The sequence below is a fragment of the Lactuca sativa genome, chromosome 5 (assembly GCF_002870075.4).
Source record: "Lactuca sativa cultivar Salinas chromosome 5, Lsat_Salinas_v11, whole genome shotgun sequence".
Lineage (NCBI taxonomy): Eukaryota > Viridiplantae > Streptophyta > Magnoliopsida > Asterales > Asteraceae > Lactuca > Lactuca sativa.
This window is the reverse complement of record NC_056627.2, coordinates 235,699,195-235,716,760: the sequence shown is the minus strand read 5'-3', so window position 1 is coordinate 235,716,760 and position 17,566 is coordinate 235,699,195. Positions and strand designations below refer to the sequence as shown.

Genomic DNA, 17,566 nt, shown 5'->3' with positions numbered 1-17,566 from the left:
AGGGTCACATTGAGTATTCTGGTATAATCAATAGGTGAGCCTCCAAATGAGTTATAGGTTGGCAATATCCAAGAAAATTATTGGGTATATAAAGACTTATAGTTAACATGTTCTTTGTTATTGAGTTTTGTTAAATTGATATTGTTGCACACAAATATTATGTTGTGATGTGGTCTTGTTATACTTAAGTTATTCACCAAGCTTATGTTTATGTTATGGAAGCATCAAAAGGAAGACTACCATGGAGAAGTAGGAGTTTAGTTAATGTGAGCTGTATGTCTTTTGTATAAAACTTTGTAATACACAGTTGGGATCCTATATGTATTTTGTACATTGTACTTTGTAACTACTTGTTTTGCTAGTGAATACTAAAGTATAACCGTGAGTTTAATGTATAAAAACATGAAAATTTTAGGTGTATTTTTATATCGAAAGTATGTGTATTGTGTTTGAAATATCCGAGCGTTACAAAAACACACATCATATTGCATGTGAACATGTTGGTGTATTTATTGTTGTAGCTTGTAAGTGCTTGCTGATGACTTTTGTTGAAGTTACTTGAAAGAAATCAAGAACATGCACAAGTATGTATCCACTTGGAATCGACAAGTCATATATTTTTTCTTTATGAAATGTTATGTGTGACCTTAAAATGGTATAAACAATGAAACATAAAAACAAGGATACTTACTTTAATCTGTATACAATCATTTGATAAAAAAAACTAATGCATTCTATTGTATAGTGATGCTACAAAACATCCAACTTTAATCCTAGCCTTTAGCAAGAAGTTAGATGCTTTTATGTTTTATTAACAGTTCGTTTATGTGAGCTTGTTTTTATCAATTTCTAGTTTTTTATTTGTGTACAATGAATTACAATAACATTATTTTGATGTCCCTCTTTAATTTGCCTATGTTTTTTCTTGTGGTTAATTTGCTATTACTCCTTATATTTGATCAGGGAAAAAGTTATGCTACCCTTGTTCAAGTGAACATGTTCTTGTGATGAAAAACTCTAACAAGGACCATATTTGTAAAAGGCCTCATTCATGGACCGGATAAAAAAACAACTTAAACGCAAGGACCAAACTTGTAATTTAGTCTCTAAATGTTAGAGTAAATTACACGAATGGTCCCTATGGTTAGCGGTAATTTGCGCGTTTGATCCCTAACTTATTATTTTAACTCGGAAGGTCCATGTTATTTGTTTTTGTTACACGATTGGTCCCTATTAATTGTTTTTGTTACGCACTTGGTCCCTGTCTTACCTAAAAGACTATTATTTAAATAGGAAAAAATGGTGGGGTATGTAAGGGCAAAATAATCTTTTTAGGTAAGACAGGGACCAAACGCGTAACAAAAACAAATAGTAGGGACCTTCCGAGTTAAAAAAATAAGTTAGGGACCAAACGCGTAAATTACCCTAAACCATAGGGACGATTCGTTTAATTTACTCTAAATGTTATATACATTCGTTTAAACAACACGCTACTATACCACACCACCGGGCACTGCCGCACTGGTGTCAAAACTCAAAACCCAAAACCCAAATACCCTCTAAAGATCTCAATCAAACTAGGGCAATTCCCGCCTTTCTACCCTCTTGAAGCTTTTCTCTACGACTGCGCCGGAATCGGCAATGGTGTCAGCTAAGCAACTCCTCTCTACCATCGAGTCCACGCTCTTGGGCACCACTGCCCCTTCGGCTTCGCAGAGGATTGAGCTCATCCACGCTCTTCGTTCTTCTCTGTCCTCTCTCCAGTCTCCCTTGTCAATTTCGGTACCAATCCCTGTTTCAACTTATTGCATAAATATATTTGTTGTCGCATTTGTATTTTGATTGTAGCCTGTTCGATTGACGCTCGTTTTGGCAACGGAGATATGCGTTAAGCTTACAACTTTAGAAAACTTGATATGGATTTTAATCATTTGTGAGACAAAAATCGCTTATTACAATGAGTTTATAGCAAGTACCATGGACAGAAATAACTTAAATGGTAGACTAATTTAGTTAACCATAGTTTAGACTGTATGTTTATTGAATCATATCAAGTTAGACTTGTAATTTGTATGTTATTTTTTGCTTGCTCACTGTTATATAATCTTTGTTATAAAAATTTATGTGTAGCCTCCAAAGCCTTCTGACAGAGCACAAGTTCAATCCAAAGAAGTCAGGCTTCCTGATTCAGGATCAATCCCACTTGACGATCAAGATGTTCATATTGTTAGTTCGCATACTTCCAACTATTGCTCTCTTTTAACTTTCTTGTGGAAAAGAAAATTGACTTTTTTCATCCCACCACTTTTAATTTAGGCTCTTAAGCTGAGTGATGATCTCCATCTCAATGAAATAGACTGTGTACAACTGCTTGTTTCCGCCAACCAAGAGGTAGACTTTCTCTTACCATCTATCCAGTCAGTGTTCTTTGAGTTGGATTCTCATATCTGAATGGTATAAATGCATCACTTTCATGTAGTGGGGATTACAAGGGCGAACACCATTGGACATTCTAAGACTTGCAGGGGGACTTTGGTATACAGAGAGAAGAGATTTAATAACAGCACTTTATACACTCTTACGGGTATCTTTTCATTTTCCATTTCATACCAAAATTACCCTTCTCACCTTGGAGTTGGACATTGTTCTTGCAATCTTGCTATCTTATGAGTAATTATTCATGTGATTACTTTTGCAATGTAGGCAATTGTGCTTGATCAAGGACTTGAGGCGGATCTTCAAGCTGACATTTTGAAATATGTTGAAGATCTAATTAATGGTGGGCTTCGACAACGGCTGATTACTCTTATAAAGGTAATTCTTTCTACCCTTCTGTTATTATTATTATCATCATATGTTGCACTTTGCCTATAGGTGTTTTACACATTGCTTTGAGGACTCTTTTTCTCAATTTCATTGTTGAAACACTATGAGTTGCATACACAAAGAGTAAATGATACTAAAAAGAAAAGCAGGCCAACTAAGCATACATACAATATAAAATTTTGCAGTTTTTTGAGGTTGAAATATGGATGACACTTAAGATGTGTTAGATTCTTTATATTGACATTCTTTTGCACCTACCTCTACTTTTCCATTCACTTCATAATCTTAGTATTATTTATTTTGTTGCAAGAGTTTTATTAAACTAAAAGTACCCACAACCTAGAAAATTAGAAGTATGATAATTGAAAAGGAACATTTTATTATTGTATGGACTTTCAACATTTTAGAGTTTAATTCAGATTGATCAACATTCATCATTGCAAATGACAATTATCTATGAATCAACAATGTTTGTGCTTGCACTCTTAGGAACTTAATCGAGAAGAGCCAGCTGGCGTTGGTGGGCCCAATTCAGAGCGTTATATTCTTGACTCACGAGGTGCTCTTGTGGAAAGGAGAGCTGTTGTTTGTAGGGAAAGACTTATTCTTGGACACTGTCTTGTTTTATCCCTGTTGGTTGTACGTGCAAGTAAGCTATTTGACAATATTTTCTAGTTTCTACTCTTTTGATTCCTTCTTATGTTTTTTCTCATGCTTTAATTGTTTCACCTAAAAGAAAAGAACATGTTTTATAACTATTTAAGTGCTTTCTTTTCAGGCCCAAAAGATGTAAAAGATATCTTTTCAACTTTGAAAGATAGTGCAGGGGATATCGGTGGAAGTACTGACATTGTAAAGAACCAGGTATACTTTGTGTTTAAATTCCATTAACTTTATTTTTTACTTATCAATTCACTGACCTTTTATCTTTTTCTTTTGTAGATTGCGTATAGCCTTCTTTTTTCTCTTATAATTTCTTTGATATCAGATGCTCTCAGTGCATCACCAGAGAGAATGTCTATCTTGTCACATGATGCTTCATTTAAGCACGATTTCCATGAAACTGTAAGCACAAATGACAAAACCTATTTGTTCTTTCCTCAATAAATTCGATCTTTTTAAACACGTTGTGTTTCTTCAATAGGTTATGGCTATTGGTAATAATCAGATGATTGAAGGGTGTATGCACTGTGTTAGACTTGCATGGGCTGTGCACTTGATGATTATACTAGATGTTACTGATGCAAGGGAGACAAATAATGATGTGAGAAACATTAGTTCTTGTTTGGAGCTTGTTTTCTCAAACAATGCTTTCCAGTTTTTGCTCAACTCAGTGCTTCGAACACCAGCTTATCAGGTTTGTTTTTGTGTTAAATGTTAAGTTTCATATATTCTATTTATTTAGTTCTTTATGAATGTAAGTTGATATGAATTGTGATTATATGTTTACAGAATGATGATGAGGATATGATCTACATGTATAACGCATACTTGCACAAGCTGATAACATCCTTTCTCTCTCACCCACTTGCTAGAGACAAGGTTAGTCATGTCTTTTTGCTTTTGTTTTGTATCAACCATGTATTTACAATTCTGCCCTTTGAAATGATAAAACACAATTGCTAGGTGAAAGAAACAAAGGAGAAGGCTATGACTGCTCTCAGTCCATACAAAATGTCTGGTTCATATGATTATGTTCTTGATGGCAACATGCCACCTCAGCAAGTTTCCGAATCTGCCCCTCAAACTTTTGTTTCTCTCCTGGAGTTTGTTAGTGAAATCTATGAGGTCAATACACTTTCTCGTTTGTTTTTTCATTTAAAATTCCACATGAATAGATTCATACATCATCTGTATTGAATTATTGATACCACTTTTTAATGTTTAACACAGAAAGAACCTGAACTCTTATCTGGGAATGATGTTTTATGGACATTTGTAACGTTTGCTGGAGAGGATCACACTAATTTCCAGACACTTGTGGCATTCTTGAAAATGCTTAGTACACTGGTGGGTATATTTGTAATTTAGCATCTTTTTAACATTGTATTGTCAGATATATTTGACTTGTCAACTTTCAGGCTTCAAGTGAAGAAGGTGCTTCAAAAGTTTATGAATTACTACAAGGAAGAACATTCCGCTCCATTTCATGGGCCACTTTATTTGATTGTTTATCAATTTATGAAGAGAAATTCAAACAATCACTTCAAAATTCAGGGCTGATATTACCAGAATTTCAAGAAGGAGATGCAAAAGCACTTGTTGCTTATCTATGTGTTCTTCGCAAGGTTATGGAAAATGGAAACCCTATTGAAAGAAAGACATGGTTTCCTGATATTGAGCCATTATTTAAACTTCTAAGTTACGAAAATGTCCCTCCTTATCTCAAGGTAAAAAATGAAGTATATTATTGCTTATATTTCTTGTGAGATTAAAGTTTAATTTGATCTTTCACCATTTTTAACATGTTTTTTTTTTTGAATTGTAGGGTGCTTTGCGTGATTCGATATCAACTTTTATTCATATTTCACCAAATTTGAAAGATACTGTTTGGGGGTTTCTTGAGCAATATGATTTACCTGTAGTTGTTGCACCTCAAATTACACATGGTAGTACTAGTAGTACACATATAATGACTTCTCAGGTTTATGATATGAGATTTGAGTTGAATGAAGTGGAAGCAAGAAGTGAGCATTATCCATCAACAATCTCATTCCTTAATCTGTTAAATGCTCTTATTGCTGAAGAAAGGGATGCAACTGATAGGGGACGTAGGTAATGATTTAAATTCTAGAGTAAATTACAAAAATGGCCCCTGAGTTTAGCTCATATTTTCAATTTTGGTTCTAACAAGTTCTCTTTTGCAATTTTTTTTTTCTCTTTATTTGTGGTTTTTGTAACGTTTTGGTCCATGTTCCAAGTAAATTAATTATATTACCCTTTTCATATTCTTTCTCTAAATATCTGTTATTTTAATCTGAATTCAAGTAATTACTAGATAGAGGGTAGTATAGTCATTTTACTTGGAACAGGGACAAAACATCCATAAAGGTTGCAAAAACCTCAAATAAGAACCAAAATTGCAAGTGAACTTTTCAGGACCAAAGTTGTCTAAAATTCAGGGACCAAAAAATCATTATTAGATAAAGGGTGGTTTAGTCATTTTACTTAAAACAGGGATCACAGTCGTTAGGATTTTTCAAAATAAGAACAATAAACCTCACAAAAAACTCAAATATGGACCAAAATTACAAAAATCAGCCAAACTCAGAGACCAAGTTTTTTATTTTGCTCTAAATTCTATGACATTTATTTATTTATTTCTCATTTCCACTGAACTTAAGTAATGTTTGGCAGGTTTATAGGCATCTTTCGGTTTATATATGATCATGTGTTTGGGCCATTTCCACAAAGGGCATATGCAGATCCTTCTGAGAAATGGCAATTAGTTGTTGCATGTCTCCAACATTTTCAGATGTAAGTTGATGTTTTTAGTTGAATTCAAGTTTTTCTACAAATAAATTTTTTGCTGATGTTCACATTTTCTTTATATTATATAAATGCAGGATATTGAGTATGTATGACATAAAAGATGAAGATATTGACATTGTAGCCACTCAATCTCATCTTGTAACACCACAATCAACTCCACTCCAGATGCAACTTCCTGTCATAGAATTACTCAAGGTAAACTAATTTATATAATCCTTTTGTTACCCTTTAAATTAAATTATAATACACTTTTAACACTTGTTTAATGATTTCAGGACTTTATGAGTGGAAAAACCGTATTTCGAAATATTATGGGCATTCTTTTACCTGGAGTGGATTCCATAATTGCTGATCGAACCAATCAGACTTATGGTTTGCTTCTAGAAAAATCAATTCTTCTATCTCTTGAAATCATAATCCTTGTTTTGGAAAAAGATTCATCAGTTTCTGATTTTTGGAGACCCCTTTACCAGGTTTTTATACAAGTTTTTTTAAAAAAAAAAATCACTTATCATTTTTTCTTATTGTTTTACTTATAGTTATATGTAATTGTTGGTTGTTGATGTGTATGTAGCCTTTTGATGTTATACTTTCTCAAGATCATAATCAGATTGTAGCTTTATTGGAATACATCAGATATGATTTCCACCCACAAATTCAACAACGCTCCATAAAAATAATGAGCATCTTAAGGTACCCTTTTCACTATTTACATGTTTTAATTTAGATTTTCTTTTTCTTTTTTTGTTGATTTATTTGACATGTTTTTTTTGCATGCAGTTCTCGCATGGTTGGGCTTGTACCCTTACTACTGAAATCAAACTCTTCTGGTCTTCTTGTTGAAGATTATGCTGCTTGTTTGGAGCTAAGATCTGAAGGATGTCAGATCATAGAAAACACATCTGATGATCCTGGTGTCCTTATATTGCAAGTAAGTATTTTTTTTTTCTTTTTTAATTTGTTGAAGTTTATATGTAATATATGTTTCTTTCTTCACATTGCAGCTTTTAATTGATAACATTAGTCGCCCAGCTCCTAACATAACACATTTCCTTCTGAGATTTGATCTTGATTCACCTGTAGAGAGGACAGTGTTACAACCAAAGTTTAACTACAGGTACCCTTTTGGTTAATTGCACTGGTTTTAGGTTGAGTTTCTTTTAATTTGGATTTTTTTTTTTGTTATATATCAGTTGTTTGAAGGTTATTCTTGATATTCTGGAAATGCTACCAAAGCCTGATGTCAATGCAATGCTTCATGAATTCGGATTCCAGGTTTGTATTCTCAACAAATCTCAGATTTCTTAGTTTTTTTTTTTTGTGATTTTTAAGGACAAGTTTTATGTTCTCCTACAGCTGCTTTATGAATTATGTTCGGATCCTCTTACATGTGGGCCCACCATTGATCTGCTTAGTACCAAAAAGTATCAGTTTTTTGTCAAGGTACAAAATTCTTCTACAAGTGATTAAGTGAAGCTATATTTTTTCCATTGATTGTGCAAATGTCTAATTTACCCCTGGTATCATCACAACAGCATCTGGATAACATTGGTATTGCACCACTACCAAAAAGAAACAACACTCAGCCACTTCGAATTAGCTCTCTTCATCAGGTAACGTTTGACATTTTATCATTAAATTAAACATTTATTTTGACTTAATTTCTTGACTTGAATATACTTTTTTATTTTTCTTTGATTTAGAGAGCTTGGCTTTTGAAGCTTTTAGCCTTGGAATTACATGTTGGAAATGTGACTACTTCCAATCATCGAGAAGTGTGTCAAAACATTGTTGCTCATCTGTTTGGAGAAAGTGAATATGATATTGATCATAATATTCTTCATATTACTCTTGAAGATCCTGCAAACAGAGCCATTGGTAGGAGCAAGGTATGTTTTTTTTTTCTTGATGTTATATATTTTAATTATAATAATAATAATAATGTTTCTACTTTGTAATAATTATTATTATTTATTATGCAGGTGTTAGAGTTGCTTGAAATAATCCAGTTTAGGTCTCCAGATACAACAATGAAGCATTCTGAGTTTCTTTCTCACACAAAATTTGGACCGGTGGTACATTCCCAACTATTACTTTCTATTCCCAAAACATATATATATTTTTTTATTATAATAAAATCATGAATATTTGAAGAAATTAAAATTCTTTTTTTGTAGGCTGATGATATACTTGGGAATCCATCTACCTATGAAAAGGGAGGTGTGTATTACTACTCAGAACGAGGGGATCGATTGATTGACCTAAATGCATTTCGTGACACCCTTTGGCAGGTATATATAATTTTGCATCATTAAATTTTCTTGGACCATATTACCCTTCTTATGCACTAATTGATTTTGTGGCTTATTTTCTTCTTCAGAAGTGCAATTTTGAGAATCCACAGCTGAGTACTTTTGGGAGTGAAGCTGAACTTGAAGAAGTAAGAAATACTGTTCAGCAGCTTCTGAGATGGGCATGGAAACACAACAAGAACCTTGAAGAACAAGCTGCTCAACTCCATATGTTAACTGGATGGGCACAAATTGTTGAGGTAAATGCAAGAAATAGCAATCTACTTTCATTTCTTTCTATTACATCATTATACTTCCAAATTTCTTCTTTAAAAAACAAAAATACCCAATTATGATATTGAAAATTGACTTGTATTGAATTAACATTGCTATAATTGGGTAGATTTTTTAAATACAATGATGCTATAATAAACAAAGCAATGAAAGTTAGTTTAGTTGCTTTTTCTTGCATTGAACCCTAATCTAAATCAATTCTGTATGTATGTGTGTCATCTTTATCAGATTTCAGCTTCAAGAAAGTTATCCTCTATGGAAAATCGATCAGAAATATTATTTCAGTGCGTTTTTTCTCTTTCTCTCTCTCTCTCTCTCTACCCCTGAAATATTTTTCTAATATATTTTTGTCTTTGGCAACAGGTTGCTTGATGCATCTTTAAATGCTTCTAGCTCTCCAGATTGTTCGTTAAAGATGGCAGGAATGTTAACTCAGGTAATTAAAAGTTTTAATTTTTTAATTTTCTGTTGAGTTGTTAAATGATTTTTTTTTTAATTATAATATGAAGGTTTCAATTACATGCATGGCTAAACTACGGGATGAGAGGTTTATTAACCCAAGTGTGTTGAACTCGGATACTGTGACATGTCTTGATGTTATTATGACAAGGCGAATGTCAAATGGTGCATGTCACTCTATCCTCTATAAGATTATGATGGCAATTCTCAAACATGACACATCAGAAGCATTGAGGAGAAGGTAACTATGCTTATAATTGGAATTTCACAATTATCTTTTTCTTTTTTTGGTATATAATGCCTGATGTTAATATGATTAAATTTTAGGCAATACACTTTGCTTTTAAGCTACTTCCAATATTGTCAGCACATACTGGATCCAGATGTTCCTACTACTGTTCTTCAATCTTTGTTAGTTGAAGAACAAGAAAGTGGTGATTTGGATCTTGAGAAGGTGACAACTTTCTAAATCAATGATTTCTTCAGATTCTAAATCCTTTTAAATAATAACTTTTACTTTTGGGTTCAGATTGACCAGGATCAGGCTGAGCTGGCACGTGCAAACTTATCTATCCTAAGAAAAGAAGCTCAATCAATTCTAGATTTGGTATATCCCATGATGTTGTATACTATTGTTATTATTATATTTACTCTACTTTATTAGTATTAGTATTATAATAACAGTAATTATTATTATTATTACTTTTAAAGGCCATAAAAGATGCAACTCAAGGCAGTGAGTCAGGAAAAATAATGGCTTTCTTTGTTCTGGATGCATTAATATGCATTGATCATGAAAAGTTTTTCTTAAGTCAACTTCAAAGCAGAGGCTTTTTGAGGTCTTCTCTCATGAGTATCAGCAGTGTTTCATATCAGGTTTCTATTCTATCTCCCTCAGTTATATATATATATATATATATATATATATATATATATTCTTTTCATTAAATTAATATAATCTTTTAATTTTTTAATTTTATCATTATAAAGGATAGCACACATTCCATAGATCCATTACAACGACTGTGTGCTCTTGAGGCACACCTTGCCTTACTATTAAGAATCAGCTACAAATATGGTAAAGCTGGAGCTCAGATTCTTTTCACCATGGGTGCATTTGAGCATATTGCATCATGCTTGGTACACAACATGCAGATCAAGGTCAGTTTTGTAATTTTCTTATTATATAAGTTAAATCCAAACTAAAAAAAAAAAAATCCCACAGGGGAACAGCATAAGACGTTTTGACACTAGTTTTGGGAAAGATTCCTTTGCTGATGTTCATAGACAAAGAATGGTTGTTTCTCCATTACTGAGATTGGTTTTCTCTTTGACCTCATTGGTTGAAACATCTGACTTTTTCGAGGTAAGCTTCTTCTTCTTCTTTTTTTTTTTTTTTTTTTTTTTTTTTTTTATAATAACATTGTTGATATTTGGTATTTGATGAAATAAAATGGTTTTATAGGTGAAGAATAAAATTGTTCGTGAAGTAGTGGATTTTGTGAAAGGTCATCAGTTACTTTTTGATCAAGTTCTTCGGCAAGATGTTTCTGATGCTGATGAATTGGCAATGGAACAAATGAATCTTGTTGTTGGCATACTCAGCAAGGTTTTCAATTTTTGCCATTTTTCCTTTACTATTATTAACTCTTTATGGATCCTCAACTTTTTTTTTGGTCTTTTTTACCCTTTAGGTTTGGCCATATGAGGAAGGTGGAGAGTATGGATTTGTTCAAGGCCTTTTTGGATTGATGCACACTCTTTTTTCACGTGACTCATCGTTTCTCTCTTCAGCTCAATCAGTAAGTTAATAATTTATAATCAACCATTATTAAATTATCAATTAAATACAAAACATTCACTAGCAATCATTTTTCTTTTCTTCCAGAAACAGAAGAAATCAGAATTGAGTGTGTTACGTCTGTGCTTTAGCCTGAGCTCTTATCTCTATTTTCTTGTCAAAAAGAAATCTTTGAGACTTCAGGTTTTGTATATAATATATTTTATTTCACCAATTTTTTTTAATCATGTGCATCTCTTAAACTACAATGGTGTAACCAGGTTTCCAACAATTCGACCAATTATAATGCGCCAGCTGGACAGCAGCAACCGACATTAAGCCTACTTGGTTTTCTTCTCAACACGGTGACCACAGCCCTTGAAAATGCTGCAGAGGAAAAATCTATATTGCTTAACAAGGTAACTAACTATTTTAAATTTTTAATATTTGATTTATATTTTATTGCCACGTCAGCAAACAGCTGGATTTGATTTGTTTTGTGATTCAGATTCAAGATATAAACGAATTAGCACGACAAGAAGTGGATGAAATCATTAACATGTGTGCTCTTGAAGGTCAAGTTGCATCCTCAGACAATATTCAGAAAAGGTACTTTGAAATATTTTATAGCATTGTACTTTTCATTTTCTTTTTCCTTATTAATGCATTATATAAACAAATAAATGAAAGTAGGTTGCTATTTCTTGCATTTAACATTTTATTTTACATGGTATTGCAGGAGATATGTTGCAATGGTGGAAATGTGCAGGGTAGCAGGAAACAGGGATCGCCTTATAACTCTTGTGCTTCTACTTGCAGAAAACTTGCTCAACATTTTCTTCATCCATTTTCAAAACAGGTATTTATTCATAAATTAGTGAAAATACATTGTGTTTATTTTTGAATTATGTCATTATAATAAATATTTAGCTGATGCGACAAGATTTGACTCTTTTTTTTTTTTTTTTTTTTTTTTTTTCTCTTTGTAGCTCTCTATCTGATTCCAATGAAGATGTTAAGGCACTTACATATGGAGACGTTGGAGAAGACCTAAATACATTTTGTTCAAAACTGGTTCCAATTTTAGAAAGACTTGAAGTGCTAAGAGAGGTATTTATTATTATTACTGTTACTTGGGATATTAATTTTACAATAATGCTAATAAATAAATAAATGGTGGTTGTTTGTGAAGGATAAGGTGGGTCATAACCTGAAGGTGTTCCAGAGATTAGTTACCTCTCTCAAGGAATTGACGATTCAAAGATTAGGATTCTGAGAAGGGATGATTTTCCTTTTATGCCCTTGGGATGGTGCTTGAACTATTGTATTTGTTATGGCATATTAGGATATGTATTAAGAAGCTGTATGTGATTGATTGTGTGGTGAAAAATGGTGTCAATTTTGTCAAGTTAGGTGGATATAAGTTTAGGTTCTTGAAAAGTAATATATAGCACCAATGCATTTTTCAATTTCTAAGGTTCAAAGCTAAAGAATGATATTCAACACTCTAACCACTATTTGATATGATTGATGCATCCGACTTTTGATTCAAACAACAATTACCTAGTATTTTTCAATCTATTTTCAAAGTTAGCCATCATAACAAACATCTTCCCATTCCTTCATCAATCAGTGTTTTGTAACACAATTCCATCAAAACATCATCAAATCTTAAATCAATAGTTTAACCCCATCAATGAAATACAAGGTGAAGTGTTGCAAAATTGAGACTCTAGCTCCATGTGAGCTTCAACATAATGACAATGAGCGTACAGATTTTTTTATGAAGGGACTAATCTATTAAAACACATGTGTCCTTAATTTTAAATGTTTTTTGTTTCCTATAAAGTTAAGTATGTATTAAAATCGTTGAAAAAAAATTATCATCAAAGTTTGATTTGTTCAAAAAATACCAAGTAAAGTCTTTGTATGAAAAACACCAATAAACTTTATGTTTTGTCTCATATTTAAGTAACCGGCTGTTTTAGGTGAGCATACATCTTTTTGCTGAGTTGGCATGTTTTTGCTTAGTTGGCATATTTAGGTGGTGAATTGGCAAAGGAGTAGGAGTAGTAGCAATGGTCTCTGCAGCTTCTTTCTCGATAGTATCTTCTCCTTCATCGCCATTTGATTTGCCTTATTTTAATAAATTTACCCGCATAATTCCTAGAACTTCATCAACTAATCTTATCAAATTCCACCCTATAACACAATCCTTATCTATCGAAGAAGATGTCGGATCCCCCAACCGAGTTCTAGTAAACAATTCGATTGCAGATTTCATGAGGTTTAATAAAGGGGCTTCCGGTGAATTACGAACGATCATCGATAGTTACCTGAAGAAGTTCCCTTGGTCTCTTCTCAAAACCTTTCTTCAGGTTAATAATTACTTCATTTTTTTTTCTGTTCCTCACGATTTGGTTCATTTTCATTGCTTTAATTTTGAGGTTTCAACAGCATAGGATTCATTCATCGCCAAATGGGTAGAATTCTTATGCTTGATTTCCAATTAGATTGTCGTGATTACGACGAACCTGATAACTCGTACCATGGTGATTTTGACTTTGAAACCTTCAAATTACTTCAAGTACACCACCATTCGTTTCTATTTCCTACATAATTTCAATCAGTTACAATTAGTACTTATGTTTTTGTTGTTTGATCGATTTCTCAATTGAAAAAGGTGAGACCTTTTTTACATTTGCAAGAGATATGACATTTAGATCAACAAAAGCATTAGATATGAAGGATTAAAAGAAGAAAAATGTGGTTTCTGGGAATGGATTGATGAAGATGAAGAACTTATAACCAAGAACAAGAATAAGAAAGATGAAACACATGAAGACTCTATTGAACTGAAAATTACAATACTTGAAAATGATTTTAGTGTGTATAAGGTGAAGATTGATAAGGAATCTAAGAGTTTTAGAAAAGAATTGGATAAAATGAGTAGGAAATTATGCACTCTAAAATGTTTTGTATTGATGCATATGTGTATGCTTTTGTAAGGGCAAATGTATTTTCGAAATGTACTTTATAACAAATATAACTATTGTACTTATGGGATGAAATGACATAAATTATTTGTAAGATAGGTAAGATATTTCCCCTGTTGTGCAACTCAAGTGGAATGACTCATTCCATTCATAAGTAAGTATTAATGTCATTCCATTACAATATACATAGGGGTATTATTGCCAACCTTTAATTAAGTATTTAGTGATGAAGGGGCATTATTGTCATGCCAATGGTCATCAAATCTGATGCAAGAATGGTAGAATAACAATGTTGTTAAGGGTAAAATATCACTGTCAAGTCAAGGGGCAAAATTGTTAAGGTCATAAATGTGAAGGGACAAAATAGTCAAGTACATTGCCTTAATTCGTCACAATTTAAGAAAAGTATAACATCAGCTTGATTCACCAATTAAATAACATCTGGTTTGTACCTCTTTTTTTAATCAACTTCCTCATTAGTTAGCTTATCACCAAGATTTGGTGTTGGCAAAGCTCAATTGTAGAAATGAATCCGTTTTGATCATTGTCAAACACTGATGTCATTTGCTTTAATTTCAATAAGTTATCTTATATTACAACTTTAAAACAATGTTGTCATTTGCTTTCTTGTTTCCTATGAAGAAAAATACCTTAATTTGTCCCATATGTGTAATACCTCAACAAGGGTATTTTTGTCAAGTTATAACATTTGGTCATAGATGTACATATACATAATACAAATTGTTAATAGGGGTATTTTGGGAAATTTTGTCACATTTACTCACAGAAATTGTCAAATGTTGGCACTGTCAACTATATAGATTCATTAATACAATTTACTTTTAGAATTGATTAATGCATTGCACTTATGAGAATGTGATCCTGTAAACTATTAAACCATTTGTTTTCACTTTATACAACTTATGAGAATGTGTTCATCATTTGGCACATTTCTGATACCCTTTACAATGCTCTAAATAGTTGGTGAAAGTAGTATGCCATAATGTCAATTTTACATCAAACAAATCCAAAATCGACTTATGCAAAATTTACATACCATTGTCTATTACAATAAACAAACCCAAAATGGGCATCATAATTTAATCATTTTTCGTTTTATTTAGCATCTTTTGTTTCCTTTATAACATGTACTGCTATTTACAGGGGCATTTTGGTCATGTGTTGCTATTTATTTACAGATTGTCATCCAAATAAAAAAGTAGCAACATACTTTGATTTTTTCCTGTTATAACATTGTGCTTTGAAAAAATCTACCGAATTATGGCAATGTCATATTGTCATCCAAATAAAAAGCAATATTTGGTTTTATACTTGGATATAATTTTGAAAGTACAATGTCCTAATACAAAATAATTGAAAATACAATACTATAATTGCATAGACTTTTTCAAAATACAATGACTTAATAAGGAAAAAATTGATAGTACAATAATATAATAGAAAAAAATGAAAACATGATGATATAGTAAACAAATAAATCTAAGTATGTTACTAATTTGGGCCACTAGTCTTTGAAGGGCCCGCTCGTTCCACCATAACATCGTATAACTGTTTCCCATTCTAATTATCACACACACACACACAAAAAAAAAACCATATTAAAAATAAATGTTTATTATCAAATCACAAATACGTTCATATAATTTAAATACTCACAAAAATCACTGGGAAAAAGTGGATTTGTCCTTCAGGCTTTGTTTGTGTTTCTTTGAAGTAAACCAAAATCGGGAAATTTGGCCACCAAAGCTCCCAGTTTACAAATGATGAGTATCTGTTATCGATGTTAGTTTATTATTATTATTATTATTATTATTATTTTTTTAATCATTTCTTTATTTCTACTTTAAATTAAAAAAAAGGGGTAGAAAAACACTCACTTCCAACGGTTTTTGCCACCAACAAAGACATTTTCACCCGATTCATCGAGCTCTTTTCCCACTTTCACTTCCTTCAATTGTAAGTAAAATACAAGACATAAATTAGTAATAAAAGAAATTAAAGATTTACTTTTAGTTTTTTACAAATGGAAATCAAAAATTTCATTTTATGTGTTAATAATATAAAAAAGAGGGTTAAGGTACAAACCAGAGCTTCATCATCGAAGACAAACCTAACTCTAGTCGTCTGTTAAAAAAAAGAAATAGTTAAAGCATTATATACATATATATTTTGATTTAGCCATTAACTGTATTTTATAGTGATTAAACCATAAAATCAGCTTTCCTAATTACTGGTTTGATATTAGGGTGAAGTAAGAAAAAAAAAATACAATGTATTTTCAACGTTTTTCAATTTAACCAAAGAAAAATGTTTTTTTTTTTAACTGTAAAAAAGTATAATAGTTTAATAACTACTGAAAATAATTAAATAATTACAACGCAAAATGGTAAAAGTATTTTTTTAATTTGCAATTCTTGATATGATCACCTGAAAGAGTAGAAGTAAGCCAAGTAAACCAACAGGAGCAGCTGCTAATAGATTATCTCCATACACTAAACCACCAGCAAAACCTGTTGATTGTAATCGTATTGATTTGGGGTTTAGGGTTTTAATCACATGAACAAATTTGGCATATGAAAAGATTATGGAACCAGTACAAACCAAGAAGAACAATCGGAATTCTATAATCAGGATCTGGGATAACTGTCTCTCTCTTGATTGTCTTCACCTTCTTCTTCCCAAGTGAAAACTATAAAAAAAACACAGAAGACCAATCAAATTAGTATAGTTTTTTTACATATTTAGCTCCTCAACAACAAAAACCCTGACGATTACATAATCTCGAATCACAAAACTGGAAGGAGAAGTAGAATTACCAACGAATTGATCTTAGAGACGCTTTTATGGTTGGTATATGCATCAGTTCTCGTAAATTCCACAGTAGCTATCGATTTGCCACAAAATGAGCTCTGAAATTGCCTCACATTGCTGCGAAATTCTCTGCCTGAATGAAGAATCAATCACTTAACCGACATTACTCACAGAACTTTGGTTTATTTACACAATGAGGGTCATCAGATTAGGGTTTAGTAGGACCCGATTTCTATGTTTCTCGATTTCTTAAGTTCACAATCTGATTCTTGAAGCTTATAACGTAACCATTTTAAAGAACCCAGAAAGATTTTGAAGCTTAAAGATACTTACTTGGATTGGAAACTAATTTGGGCGCCAACAAGAGGGCGCTCTCCATTTTTTTTTCTTGAATTTATGAGTTTTTCTGTCGATCAAAAGTGCAAAACAGAGGATTGTTTAACGAGGAAATATGTGGATGATGAGTTGAGCTTTCATGGGTATTGTTTCGACACGTCAATTGACATTAATAGCCTTTCAACTTTGTGCTTCCACGATAGCCAATAAAATGACTTTCTGAGGGTATTTTTGGCAAACAATAAATTTCCTATTCGGTT

At 32.2% G+C, this 17,566-nt stretch overlaps 2 protein-coding genes across 2 annotated transcripts; one reads left to right on the top strand and one right to left on the bottom strand.

Annotated features, from left to right (window-relative positions):
* Positions 1-1,498: 1,498 nt before the first annotated feature.
* Positions 1,499-12,653, top strand: LOC111887187 (nuclear pore complex protein NUP205). The gene is made up of 43 exons (XM_023883341.2): positions 1,499-1,782; positions 2,131-2,226; positions 2,317-2,391; positions 2,480-2,584; positions 2,704-2,814; positions 3,316-3,475; positions 3,605-3,690; positions 3,769-3,891; positions 3,971-4,183; positions 4,279-4,368; positions 4,453-4,614; positions 4,720-4,836; positions 4,908-5,216; positions 5,315-5,601; positions 6,184-6,303; positions 6,393-6,513; positions 6,594-6,791; positions 6,893-7,011; positions 7,099-7,249; positions 7,323-7,435; positions 7,512-7,593; positions 7,675-7,761; positions 7,854-7,931; positions 8,022-8,207; positions 8,301-8,393; positions 8,496-8,609; positions 8,699-8,869; positions 9,132-9,187; positions 9,267-9,339; positions 9,413-9,603; positions 9,690-9,816; positions 9,892-9,969; positions 10,074-10,238; positions 10,353-10,523; positions 10,588-10,728; positions 10,828-10,971; positions 11,057-11,164; positions 11,251-11,346; positions 11,424-11,561; positions 11,651-11,751; positions 11,882-12,001; positions 12,132-12,252; positions 12,335-12,653. The coding sequence occupies exons 1-43, from the start codon at positions 1,642-1,644 to the stop codon at positions 12,416-12,418; spliced, it is 5,622 nt and encodes a 1,873-aa protein (XP_023739109.1). The 5' UTR covers positions 1,499-1,641; the 3' UTR covers positions 12,419-12,653.
* A 2,792-nt stretch (positions 12,654-15,445) lies between these two features.
* On the bottom strand, positions 15,446-17,460 carry LOC111887205 (uncharacterized). The gene is made up of 8 exons (XM_023883363.3): positions 17,304-17,460; positions 16,976-17,103; positions 16,761-16,848; positions 16,587-16,669; positions 16,245-16,283; positions 16,037-16,107; positions 15,816-15,930; positions 15,446-15,719 (listed from the first exon to the last, which is right to left on the bottom strand). Exons 1-8 carry the CDS (start codon positions 17,347-17,349, stop codon positions 15,651-15,653), a joined length of 639 nt encoding a protein of 212 aa, XP_023739131.1. The 5' UTR covers positions 17,350-17,460; the 3' UTR covers positions 15,446-15,650.
* Positions 17,461-17,566: the final 106 nt, after the last annotated feature.

What these genes read in the sequence shown, in the direction of transcription:
- LOC111887187 (XM_023883341.2), top strand. Translation starts at nt 1,642, where the DNA reads ATGGTGTCAGCTAAGCAACTCCTCTCTACCATCGAGTCCACGCTCTTG. An exon ending in AGTCTCCCTTGTCAATTTCG is followed by an intron (nt 1,783 to 2,130) that starts GTACCAATCCCT and finishes ATTTATGTGTAG; the next exon opens with CCTCCAAAGCCTTCTGACAG. An exon ending in TTCGTGACACCCTTTGGCAG is followed by an intron (nt 8,610 to 8,698) that starts GTATATATAATT and finishes TTTCTTCTTCAG; the next exon opens with AAGTGCAATTTTGAGAATCC.
- LOC111887205 (XM_023883363.3), bottom strand. Translation starts at nt 17,349, where the DNA reads ATGGAGAGCGCCCTCTTGTTGGCGCCCAAATTAGTTTCCAATCCAA. An exon ending in TCTCTAAGATCAATTCGTTG is followed by an intron (nt 16,849 to 16,975) that starts GTAATTCTACTT and finishes TTTTTTTTATAG; the next exon opens with TTTTCACTTGGGAAGAAGAA. An exon ending in AATTCCGATTGTTCTTCTTG is followed by an intron (nt 16,670 to 16,760) that starts GTTTGTACTGGT and finishes TACAATCAACAG; the next exon opens with GTTTTGCTGGTGGTTTAGTG.